Source organism: Nanorana parkeri, unplaced genomic scaffold, assembly GCF_000935625.1.
Source record: "Nanorana parkeri isolate BGI_ZX_2015 unplaced genomic scaffold, ASM93562v1 scaffold49, whole genome shotgun sequence".
Lineage (NCBI taxonomy): Eukaryota > Metazoa > Chordata > Amphibia > Anura > Dicroglossidae > Nanorana > Nanorana parkeri.
In genome coordinates, this window is record NW_017306317.1 from 746,272 (window position 1) to 760,164 (window position 13,893).

Below are 13,893 nucleotides of genomic sequence, written 5' to 3' on the forward strand. Positions count from 1 at the left end.
ATATATATATATATATATATATATATACACACACACATATACATATACACACATACACTGTATTGCCAAAAGTATTGGGATGCCTGCCTTTACACACACATGAACTTTAATGGCATCCCAGTCTTACTGCGTAGGGTTCAATATTGAGTTGGCCCACCCTTTGCAATTGGGTGGGCCAACAGCTTCAACTCTTCTGGGAAGGTTATCCACAAGGTTTAAGTGTGTATCTATGGGAATGTTTGACCATTCTTCCAGAAGCAAATTTGTGAAGTCAGGTACTGATGTTGGACGAGAAGGCCTGGCTTTCAGTCTTCGCTCTAACTCATCCCAAAGGTGTTCTTTCGGGTTGAGGTCAGGACTCTGTGCCGGCCAGTCAAGTTCCTCCACTCCAAACTCGCTCATCCATGTCTTTATGGACCTTTCTTTGTGCACTGGTGCGCAGTCATCTTGGAACAGGAAAGGGCCATCCCCAAACTGTTCCCACAAAGTTGGGAACATGAAATTGTCCAAAATGTCTTGCCATGCTGATGCCTTAAGAGTTCCCTTCACTGGAACTAAGGGCCAGGCCCAACCCCTGAAAAACAACCCCACACCATGATCCCCCCTCCACCAAACTTTACACTTGGCACAATGCAGTCAGGCAAGTACCGTTCTCCTGGCAACCGCCAAATCCAGACACGTCCATCGGATTGCCAGACAGAGAAGCATGAATTGTCACTCCAGAGAACACGTGTCCACTTCTCTAGAGTCCAGTGCCGGCGTGCTTTACACTCTGCATCCGATGCTTTGCATTGCAATTGGTGATGCAAGGCTTGGATGCAGCTGCTCGGCCATGGAAACCCATTCCATGAAGCTCTCTACGCACTGTTGTTGTGCCAATATGAAGGCCACACGATGTTTGGAGGTCTGTAGCTATTGACTCTGCAGACAGTGTGTGCTTTAGCATGCACTGACCCTGTTCTGTCATTTTACGTGGCCTACCACGTTGTGGCTGAGTTGCTGTTCCCAGTTGCTTCCACTTTGTTATAATACCACTAACAGTTGACCGTGGAATATGTAGAAGCAAGGACATTTTACGTAACACCTGAATCTTTGGCACATGTTCATGGAATGCATAGGTGTGATTGGGGACATAAGCATGCTACAGTTTCATATTGTACAATTAAATGCTCAAGTTAATGTTTAGAAAACGTTCATGTTCTGATACAATTCTTTGCTGTATTTTTTACACTTTATTCCATTGGGTTGCTGGTCATGAGCTGGTGACTCGACACTGGGACTAGGAGTAACTGATATTGAGTGTGTGCTGACAAAGTCAGAAAACATGAGGCAAAGGTCAAGAGTTAGAGCCTGGAATCAAAGACAGGACTAAAGACAAAAAACCCAGACAAGAAAAGAAAACAAGGATGACCTGACACCCAGCAAAAAGTCCACAAAAAGGTGTGCGGTCTAGGCAAGTGGTTCTGTCTACAACAACTCCCATTATGAGGAACTTATGAGTGAGTGGACCAGTGCTTTGCTCAATTAATTTCCTTCTTTACCTATGTAAACAAGCGGCCAGGATATGAAAGGGAGAATAGAAAGGGAAACTAGTGGACAGCCTGTGGGGGTTAAATTGGGAGACACGATGTTGTAGGTAAAGCAGATTGAATTACACAGACATGAGGTACAGATTACTTTCGATAAACAATCAAGAATTAGACTGGCTGTAAACATAACACAGGGCATGGAGAGAATAAATAGGAATATTAGGCAGGCACAAAATAGTCAACTAAAGTACAGGATAACATGGGAAAGGGCAGCAAAGAAGCTGAACAAATGCAGACTGGGCATGAATTGACACCCCCAAGACTGTTGGGTAGGGAGACATCTGTGTGCCCTTGAACAGTGCAGCTGGTCCAAGAACGTATTGTGCAACTGCACTGACAAGCCGAAATGGCACTGTCCACCATTTATTTTCTTCATTCTCAGAAAAAAGAAAAAAAGAATAATCCTTTCTATAGAGATAGTCAAGTATTTCTAAGTGATAGCAAGCACTGCTGATACCAAAAAAAACCTATTTTTATCACCCCCAAGGTCGCAGAAAAATAAGAAAAACACAACCAAGAGGATGGGAATGATTTGAGTCAATACTGATGGAACATGAAGTCATTTTACACCCTCAGGGATTTTTCAAACTAAAGACAGGTTAAATCGAAGGCAGTAAGAGATGTAAAAAAAAAAATACAACCCAAGTCAGAAACAGGTACAGACAAACTAAATAACACCACAGTTGGAGGAGACAAGAGGATTTAAAATCAAATCCAGCTGCATCTTTACAACTACTTCTGTTGCAGTCTGTATGCAAAAGCACATGGATGGGTACTTAGCACATACTGTAGGTTCTCATCAGACTTAATAGATGTTATTTGAAAAATACACAGAACCAGCTTACATAAGGTCACAGGAACATCACAGGTAGTCATTAATGTCCCACAAGTCTGTAATCACAGATTCCGCAAAATATGACCTACATGCACATTTGCATTTTAAACTGGTATTGTAACAACAAATATCATAAAAGCCTGGCCGCACACTGCAAACTTCGCTGAAAAATTATTGTAGCACACAGGTACACATCGTTCTGCTGTGGATCACAGGGGGACAATATGTACCTGTGTGCTACAATACATTTTTCAGCGAAGTTTGCGGTGTGCGGACAGACTTTTTTTTCCTGTGAGTAATTCATGATCTAACACACTCAAAACTGTATCCTGATACTCTGTCTGTACCATGAGGGCACATGGGTCATTTAAAAAAAATGTAGAGTAGGTTGTTTTCAAAGCTGACAAGCACAAAGTCATGCAGCATATTAAGCAGAGCACAAAACTCCTCATTACAATCACTGCTATTTAACAGGCGTCTAATGATGGATTCATTTATTAGACCCTTGTAGAGTCCCTGTATGTGGCATATCTATCTATCTATCCTCAACCTACCTAATCAATGAGTATGTATATGTAAGCATGTATGTAGGTTTATTAGGCTTTCTTCTTTGGCAATTTTATGGTAAATAAGCCTTCTAATTTGGCAAGCGTAAGGCAAAAGTAGCTTCAAACAAGAAAAGTGCCCTTTAAACTAGAAGTAAAGATAGTAGTCACCAGCACTCACTTGTAATGTGCAAAAAGCATAGCACTTTTATTGATATGTAACATGCGTCAAGAAGTCAATGTTTCGGTGCTGTGCAGGGTCCCCACGTGGTCACAATGTCACCCTGATGAAGGGACCCTGTGTGGCTCCAAAACGTTGGCTTCTTGACGCATGTGACATATCAATAAAAGTGCTATCCTTTTTGCACTTTTGTGAGTGCTGGTGACTACTATCTTTACTTGGATTGTTACACGGCACCATCTGTGTCGTCATTTCGAGCACCAGCGGATATTTTCTTTGGTTCAAGCGCTGTACGGTGTGCAGGTGATTTTCTAACGCTCTTTAAACTAGAAGCACACTCTGCTTCTAGCTGTGACATCTATTTGCTATGTGGCATGGAGTTGCTGATAATGGCATGTCCAACGACTCCGACGCATTTTGAAAGAGAGAGAAAAATATAGAATAGAAAATATATAGAATATAGAAAAAGAGAATGAAAAGGATGGTAAATGATAAGGAGAGAGAGTTACTACATCGTTTTTACGGTGTTATGAAAGAAACGCCAGATAAGAAAACAAGGTACAGCACACTAATGGACCTCGAACCTACTACCCACTTTGATTTTTCAAAGTACGGTGCCTTATACAAAAGCAAACAAATGGGTCTTTTTGCACCATAATATTATAATCACTATTTTATTTCAGATGGATTAAAAAGTCTCCTAGTAGCGTATGTCAATATAAAAAAAAAATTGTGTACACGTGAGCTAAAGCAGCACACCATGTCTCTGGATCTTGACTGAAAACAAAAAGAAAAGCTTTCATTACCTTCAACGGTTACAATCAGAAACTTTAATTAAGTAACCAGCATGCAAAGGCCTGTAACCCTGGTATAAATCAGTTACACAAAGAGCCGTAATGCTTCTATCTGTGAAACAAGCACCAATGCCACTATGAACATACAAAGCTTATCACTGATTACATTATTGATTTGTCAAGCTGAAGAAACAAAGACTGCATGAAGTTTGAAGCTCATAAATCACCGTGCCATGCCATTGCAACATATTTTTTAAAAAACCCACAAATCTCCAGCTAGGAGCCACGCTGACAGAGTACCTAGTTATTCATCAAAGGCAGAATAATTCACTAAATGCCCAGCTCCGCCTGTGATGCCATGCTGTTCGGGGGTTGATTTATGTGCTGCTCACCGTTAAGTGGCCCTCGTGATGACCAGGGAAATGTATGAATAAATATTCTGTGGCTACCAGCTGCATTATAGAATCACCCAGGAATTCCATTCTTTGGTTATGGCCTCTATAGGAGAAAGGAAAGAAAAATTGATGAGAGAAATCGATAATCACTCAACGAGTAGAAAATTAAAATTAAGAGTCATACACACATTTTATTTTAGTACTGCATAGAGACAATGTTGTTAATTAACTGCTCCTATTATACAAAATAAACATGATCGCAAAGGCTTTTTTGTGAATGCCTTGTGCTCTAAATCGCCCAAAAAAATAAAAGAATCAAGGACAGAGTGCTTGTCTCTTTGTAAAATGATCACATTACATGAAATACCTGGCAGTGGCCGAGCATCTCTATTGCAGAAAAAAAAAATAGGTCAGGAAGAGTCTTTATTATTAAAAGTCGCAGATAACAAATGGATGACCGGAGCAGTCTGGGAAGCTGCAGTTTCGTAACAGGCCGTGCTGCCAGTTCCCAAGGCACTGAGGCCAAAGCTTTCACATATGCCTTCTGCATTAATCTTGTAGCAAATGGGGAAGATTTGGGAATGTCAAGAATTCCATTGTCTTAACAGTACATACTGAAATGAACTGAGGAGACAGGAAACTTAATGCCGTTCTATAGTGTGTAATTGTTTCAAAGACCTTGACTTTAATGACAGCTATCTGAAGTCATTAAAGAAATAGCAACCCCACTAAGATAAGTATTAAAGGAGAACTATGAGGTGAGTGCTTTTCACTCACCTCATAGTTCTAGCCTACCTGTGACAATGAGACTGTCACAGGTCGGCTCAGTAGATCGGGAAGTGAGCGAACACATACTGGTGTTCGCTCACTTCTCGATCCTGTCACGGCTCTCTGCCGTGACAGGGGGGGGGACTGGATTCCCCCCTCCCGCTCCTATCCTCCAGCGCTGACTGGCGTAACGGACGGACGGGGGTTTGCATGTACAGCTGTATAGGCAGAGCCAGCTGTCACTCACGCAGCTGGGCGGATCCAGACATAATTGTCGGGATCCGCTTCAGCTGTGGCGTCTAAGTATACCGCGGGCTGTAGCTCGCGGTATACTGCGACATCTCAGTATACCGCGAGCTGTATACTGAGCTTAGGGTGACGGGAGGACACTAGTTTGTGTCCTCCCGTTACCCTAAGGAGAACTATGGGGAAAAGCCCTAACCCCATAGAACTACAAATCCCATGAGGCATTGCAAGATTCTCACAGCCACAGACATGACTCACGAAGAGAGATGCATCATTGGATTTGTAGTTTCACCACAGCTGGAGGGCCGGAGGTTTGCTACCCTGTTTTAAAGCTTTCATTAACAAAGGTTGGCCATGCAAAGCCAATTCTCACAAGTCACCTGATCCTTCTAAACATTTTCCCCAAGGCAAAGGTGAGAAATATGTTTGATGAAAGTGCACCAAAGTTGAGGTAAGTTTGACGGCAAAGAAATCCAAATCACAGGAGGAATGTTGTCATCCCCCTTGACAATGAATTTATGTTCTACTTATCTATGGCCATTCAAACTTTAAAGATAGCTATCAAATCAAAGGCTATACTTTACTAGGTCAGGGATCACACATGACAATACTAGCTATATGAATACGCAGTGTCAGTTATAAGGCATACTCATGAATCGTCTGGGAAAAAGTGCTTTTAAATGTCATTATAATATCGTGTCTTTTAAAGTCAGATAACATTTGCTATTACATTGTTCTGAGAATGCTAAATGCGTACTGTTCTTACAAAACCCGTTAAAGCAAATGTAGTCTCTCAAAAAGATCACAGAACACCCCTTGAGAATGCTTTCCTTTTCCTTTCTCCCTAGTAAGTCAGTGCCAACTTTGTTCAGACATCATCCATAGTCATAATCTACTTCCTGGACTAACATGCTGGAACACAGATGATCCAGTCATTTAAATCCAGCTGACGGTGCAGCAGTCTTCATGATTTCTATCTACCTACTCATGACGTACTCAAATCTACCCCCTGCTGCTGCCTCTCGCAATTAAAATGTTACAATCCCAGCAGAATGCAGTTTACTTACATAAACCAGGGATTCATCAATGCAGACTTTTAAAGACAATTCTGCTTTAAAGGCCTGGCTCACACCTGAGCATTTTTCCATGTGTATCTATACGCCCGTAAACACAAAAAGCAATATATTCTTGTAATACGCATGTACAAAAATGTGGCAAAAAGTAAAAGTGCAATTTTCTGGGCGATTTCTGCACAATCTGACTGTGGTTGTAGCCGCAAACGCATGGAAAACTATGTGTCTATTACAAAAATAGCATGTTCTTGTGCGCGCATTTGATCGCATGTTTATGATCCGGCAAAAAAACTTGCTGGATTCAAAACGCAATGTGTGAATGGAGCCTAAAAAGTAGCTATAATACTTTGCTGTAAATTCCATGTTTTTTTATGTTCATAAGTTTTAAAAATGTTTATTTAGACCTGTGTGTTCATTATCAATATATAATTTTGTTTTAGAAGTAAACATTTGATGCATGGCAAGAGTTCCCAAAGCACTACGGGTTATCTAAGTAGACAGCACAGCAGCTTTCTGAAAAAATAATATCTTTTGAGGACTCTGATAAGGAATGAGTCACTGCTGATGACACATTTCAGTTCTCACAGCAAGGTTGTTTTTTTCAGTGCAGCTAAAAGGCATAACGATGTGAAATAAACACTGGGAATCCTTCTAATATTAATATTTTATATTTACCCAATATTGTTTAATATAATATAAAAAAAAAAAGAAAAGCAGTACATAATTACCATACATTTCTATTAATACAGTGTGACTTTACATTTTATCTTCAGTGTTCCCTAACTATATAACTCAGTGATATAACTTTAATTCTAAAGAGCTGTAAGATCCAAAGTCTACGGAGATGAAATGATTGGTGCAACAGGAAAATTACCCACAGACGGCAGCAAACGACAATATAATTCTTGTAAAATTGTAATGTTAGACAATGCCTTCATTGTTCTCAGAGCTGCTGCTCTTACTTAGATAAATGGCAGTGGCTGGCTAAAACACTTTTAGAATTTAACTGGGCATCTTATAAATAGATAATTTTACAAATTTTCTACTTACTGCATTTTTATCTGCACATAATTTTGAAAAAAAATCAATTTGACAGCTGAAGTTACTTTAATGGAACATGATCATTATTCATTTTAAGCTATTTTTAAAAAATTTTTATCATCATAATTTTATCCTTATGTAGGACATAATCTACATTACTAAACTGATTTCACGTAAAGCTGCATAGAGGGTGGTCTTGCATTTCTGTAAAAAAGGAATGGACAGGGCAAGACTCTATCAAAGCAATGGCTCTATGCCTCTCTTGCTAGCATTACAACAGATTACTTCATCCTTATTAGCTGCCTCCTTTGACCCTTCAAAGACACTTATTAAAACAAACATACAGGACTGATGTCCTATTACAGCAATTAAACACTTCACACTTGACCACACACAGGGTGATTTTGTCATTAAACACAAGCGACACGAGATGGGTGTTAATTGAGTCAACATATTAATGTGGGCAGATCAAAAGGGATTGTATGCAAAGTTGGTATATTAGAGTTGGCAGCACTTTGGCACAGTGAATAGCATGATTTCATGCCGCACAGAAGCCTTGAGTAGATTAGAGCAAAAACATCAGCTGCACTGAATTTGTATGTTCCCCTCATGACGTGTTAATATAAATATATATAGAATTTGCTGCTTCCTAAACCGGTCCTTGAATGTGTGTGTGACTTTGTCTTGGATATTAGATTGTAAATTCCACTGGGATGCGGGCTAAAATGAAGATGTATGCCAGAAGTTGAAATTCTGTTAAATCCACCAGAGGACCCAATTCACACAGCACTTGGTCCCATTTAAATCCGTGCAGTGGTTGCTGAGCTAGTAGTGTCGACAGCCAGCCTCCCACCACTGCTAGGACAAAACATCTGCAGCCCTCCTCCTCTCTCCCCTGAATAAGGCTGGCTATAGCTTCCTCATATAAGCATTCATAAACTGGGCTTTAGTCAGGAGTGGACGTACAGCCAGCACTGACAAAAAAAATAAATAATTTTTATTTTAAACCCACTTCACAGATCTAAACAGGACCGTGTGCTATATGCGCTGGATCCACTGAGGGATTCAGCAAAGATTTTCAGCTTCTGGTTATAGTTCTTCTATACTTGACGCTGGTATAGGAAGTTAGGAGTATTCCCCCAGCTAAAGCGCAAACAAAAAAACAATCTGACAAAGGCTCCAAGTCTTAGATGTTTCCATTCCATTCTTCCTTTTTCGGAGACTATTTGTCACTGGGACAGATTATAAGGAGAATCCTATCTAGAGGAACCAGAACATCAAAAACATGACTGGCCTTTTGGTTGGAGTTTCAATAAATTAGTAATTTTTTTACATGTGTACATTTTAGTACATACAGCACACATACACACATACATATACACATACATATACACACACACACACACACACACACACACACACACACATATATATATAGTCTATGTATTAAGCATCAGTATAAAAACAAATTGAAGACACAGCAATACAAACAATACAAAGCATTGCACTAGCTGTCCTTGTGCTTTAAACTATTTGCTTTTACAATGCTTTTAAGTAAAAAAAAAATCACTAAATGCTTTAGTACTGCTTCACTAGCCTCCTATTCTGTGCTTTTCTGCATGTCCTAGCCATGTGTTTGTGTGTGCGCACTGACTATTATTGAGTATTCTCGTCACAAAGAAAGGTATTCACTCTATACATCTCTGCCAGATGACAGATAAAGAGATCAGATTATTTGCTTACAAGGTCAGATGGTTAAATCCCACTGTTCTCAAGGTGAAAGCTCGAGCTAGAAGCCGTATATGGGTAAACTCAACTCCAATTGCTTCTTCAAATTTGGTCAGCTTCTTAAGGACCGGTGATGTCTCAATCAGCTGTCGATCCGTGTTAGATTCCTGAAGCTGACAAAAAGAGGAGCATGAAACTTATTAAACCTCATTCGCTGTAGACATAAATGCATGGCTTCTGTAACTGTAACAAATATTGTTAGTATGTTTATATTAAACAAAATGGCAATAAAATGTCAGGCTTGCTTCCTTGTCAGCTCTTTTATCAATTTCAGACAGCATTGGTAATCAATTCTCCCCCGTCGCCTGACTGGCATACCCATGGATCACCTACATTGCTTATTTGTTTTGATTTGAAAGTTATTCTTATCATAAAAAGTGGTTCTATTAAGGATGAGATGACACCCCGCTAGGCTCGATCCTCTATTTTGCATAGACAGTTGTCATAATTCTCCCTGCTAGTTTATGCGAAAGCAAATAAAGCTGAATCAGAACAGCACGCAGATCAGAAAAGCAAAAATGAAATGCCATGTTTATCGCTCTAAATAAATTATATTTAGTTACAAATAAAGTAAAAAATGTATCAGTAATCAGCCCAATAAATCTACTCAAACTACAAATATGTAAACTATACACACTCTGGCATATGTAAATAAACATCAGGGCTTTTTTTTCTTAATGCTTGTTGGGAAAAATAAAAAAGACAAAATAATCTATATTATACTAGCATAATTCTATGTGCGATTGATCTGGGAAGAAAAAGCAATGAGCAAAGCGGCAAGTTAATAGTCTTTATTTTAATCAATTATTTCTATTATGCGGTCAAAAGATCCAAGTGGTCATTCTTTATTCTAAGCAGTTATTGAAGACGATGAAATCAAACATGCAACAGAGGTTTACTGCATAATTATGAAATGTTGATTATTAAACTGGACTTGTCACTGGCACAACATGGTAGAGCTTCAAGCAAATGTTTTAACCTGATTATAGCTGGACAATTCTCTCTGGATCCAGCTTTGCACATGTGCTTGACATTGACATCATCTAGGATGATGAAAATATATATGATTATGCATTACCACATGAACAGCCCATTTGCTAGGAAGGTGACCACTAACTGTGCTGTTCACCCAGTCTTGTGATCCAGGTAGCATTGCCAGATAACATAGCAAGATCAGCAACCTCCCTTCTCTCCACTGTAGTTAAGCAATGCAGCTTGGTCAGACAGAGAAAGCTTAAAGGACAATTCAGGAGCACCACCATTCTGATCATCCTGAGTAACCTCCCCATGTTAGGTTAATGCAATGAAGATGACACAGGTAGATCCAGTGGCCTCACTTTGTTCCTCTGCATTTGAACAAAACATGAGGCTAGAATAGTTCTTCTGCAACAGCTTTGTGGTGCTGGTCTTGGCAGAGGGCTTGAAAGTAAATATTTAGGTATGTGGTTAAAACTAAGGGGGCTGGGCAAATTTCTAAAAGACAACTTCACTAAAAGACTGGTAACGTCACTTTTCTCTACTGTAAATAAACAATACAGATTGGGCACCACTCTGTCTGAAGCCTACTAACTGGACTATGTAGAAGTATGACCATACTGATTAGGTCATCATTCTGCACCCTCTGATTGTCAGTAAACCATTTCATGTTGATAGTATTGTGCAATGCAGTAGAATTGGCCTAACTCTCGTGTTGCACAGTGACAAAAGACGTTAATATAAAGACAAGTTAAAGCATTTATACTAGTAGTATAAAATACATTGAATTACCTTTTGGGAACCCATAATTACACATTACGTGGAGCTCTTTTTTTTATCTGCCTGAAATTTAGTTTCAAAAGTGGTGCATATTGCATATCTGATCATCTTGAAATACTCAGCAGACCTTAAACAAATTCACAGTATGCACAAATACCATTGTAATCTGTTTATCATTTCATTCTTCATCTCCAGCGCTGAATATGACACTGGAAAGAACAACAATCTAACAAAACAGAAAACGTAATATTAAATATTAATAATAAAATGTTTTAGCCGTATGCAAAACTGGTTTTAGATTAAGGCCTCTTTTAAACAATGGCTTGTTCACATCATAAAAAATAAAAAATGACATCTTCGCCCTCAGCAAAATAAAAAAGTCACTAAAATAAATGTTCTTGAGGGACAGAAAAGAAATTGGCTCATGTTTGTCGGAGGCAGAGTTAATTCCAGTTGTTTGGTTTACACACTTCAGAGGATGATATATATATGTATACAGCACCCAGCTTGTTAATAAATCCAGTACTGGTATCATGAATGTCACAGAAAGGAATCAAAGAGAAGCAGAAAATAAATAAAGAGCAATAAATGCTACCATATATATTATATTACAATAAGAGGAGAGTTTGCTTACTTGAAGTGGGTGTAGAGGATAATTAAGCCACACGTCCCGCAGGTCCTGTAGATGTTGAAAAATGTCATTAATGCTCTAGGCAATCATTTAGCAAATTCCACAACACTAAATAAAATGTCATTACTTGAAATATGCAACTATTTTAGATGCTGACTCGGCTCATGGAAAATCCAATACTGCCTGCAAATTAATTTGAAAATAAAAAGCTTATACACAACTGACATCTACTCAAAATTTTACTAAGCAAGGCTTAGAGTGAAAAGGATAACATCACTGAACGAAATTAGGATAACAAAAAAAAAGGAACTAGATGCCAAATGAATTGCATATGTTCTGATGGGATAAAAAGGGTTTCCCATTTCCAATGGTCCAATTCATACATATGTGACGAGCAAAAGATGAGGAAACAAATAGGATTTTTCTTTTACTCACCGTAAAAGGTTTTCTCTGCATTCATTGAAGGACACAGCAGAGATCTTGATCTCTGTACCGATGGGTTATACTGCCACTTGTAGCAGAGACTGCCTGGCTTCCTAACCAATCAGGACGCGGGGCGGCGAGTCATAAGGTGTCGTCCGGCTTCCTGATTGGTCAGGAAGCCAGGCTGCTTAGCAACACATGAAGGAATCTTCCTAGCCAATCAGAAAGCTGGGAGGCGGGTCATAACCCACCGCCCGGCTTCCTGATTGGAAAAGAAGCTGGATCCATGCTCCCTCGGGCACTGCCGGTCAGAGGGAGATCTCCCTCTGACCGGAAGTTCCGGTATAGGAGGTAAGTATCGGAGCATTTGGGCGAGTAAGGGTACTCGCTCAAATACTCTGTATTGACACTGCTACAGATATTAGTATCGGTGCATCCCTATCTAGGGCGAAGAGCTACCTCACCTTTATGTAAAATAAAAAAGGAGGTTTACAACATATGGCAGGTATTCCCAAACTCTCTGAGCCACCCTCTGTGAAAAATTGAATAAAGGGATAGCATAAATATTCTCAAAAAGAGAATTCTGTAAAACCGAAAGTACCAAATTTAAATTCCACAGAGGATACTTGACAGGAGGAGAAACATGAAGACCGCTTGACTGAAGGTACAAACCAAGAATTTCAAGGCTAATGGGTGCTGGGACAAAATTCCCAATGACGAAACCTGACCTTCATAGCAGAGTTTGATCTATACCCCAAAGAAGAAAGGTTAAAAACTGAGCAGCCAAACAGGCACGAGGAGAAATACTAAGCCCCTCACACCAAGAAAAGAAAGATTTCCAGGTTTGAGGATATCATTTCTGAGAAGTAGACTTAAATGCTTTAAGTATCGTGGGGATCACAGATTCAGACCACCCCCTATCTCTCAGCACTTGGTTTTCAAAAGTCATACTCTTAAAGCCAGAGACTGTAAAGCAGGATGTAAGAATGGAGCTTGGGACAAAAGTCTGGTCATAGAGGAAGCCAACATAGGATGTCTACAAAAAGTGAAGAGAAAAATAATTAAATAGCCTACTAAGGATATAAAATAGGAACAAAAGATCCCCAGCAGGGAGATAGGTCCTTGCTCCTTGACACTAGGCAAAAAAACTGAGCTGCCTTTGATGGGGGTGTGGGCACCAGCAGAAGCCGCCCCCGGAGCTTAGCTTTTTTTTGTGTGCTTAGCATCCTACTTCAGCAAGTGGTAATATAATCCATTGATACATAGATCAAGAGCTCTGCTGTGTCCTTCAATGAACGAAAGAGAAAGTACATGTAAAAAAATTAAAGCTTAGCGTACATAAATGATTTCTTCTCTAGCTTCTAGAACTAAAAATTAGTGCAATCAAACATGTGCCCCATGACAATGGGGTTGATTTACTAAAGAAGAGCATGTTCACTTTGCACAGTGAATTTTTACTCAGGCTATTGAATGAGGTGAAGCTGTGCTGATGATTAGGTGCTGCACTCCTTCAGTAAATCAGCCCTATTGCTTCCCAAAGTGTGGGATGAGTATCACTGGTGGTACACATTATCCAGGTAGGTGAAAATTTTAAGAGAGCCTTGTTACTTCATGTTATGTAAATAACAGATTGTATTTACCAACCTGGGGTACGCTCCAGATTGTTTAAGGGTACAAAAATAAAAAGACTAATGGCAAAAAAGCAGTGGTGTACCTATGACTGTAAACAACGTGTCTTTTGGTCGCTAGGCGACACTAGGCAGCAGCAGCAGCAGCGCAGGCCTTGTTGGGTATGAGCTGGAGGAGTTGAGTGATCTGACTTTACCCTC

General features: G+C 39.6%; 1 protein-coding gene across 1 annotated transcript in view; it reads right to left on the bottom strand.

Annotated features, from left to right (window-relative positions):
- Window positions 1-13,893, bottom strand: part of DROSHA (drosha ribonuclease III) — a 239,833-nt gene that overhangs the window by 26,480 nt on the left and 199,460 nt on the right. The window contains exons 25-27 of the mRNA XM_018574114.1: window positions 11,645-11,717; window positions 9,211-9,368; window positions 4,337-4,442 (exon numbers count right to left, since the gene is read on the bottom strand). Of these exons, the coding sequence (XP_018429616.1) occupies window positions 4,337-4,442; window positions 9,211-9,368; window positions 11,645-11,717 (337 nt within the window). The remainder of the gene's footprint in view (window positions 1-4,336; window positions 4,443-9,210; window positions 9,369-11,644; window positions 11,718-13,893) is intronic.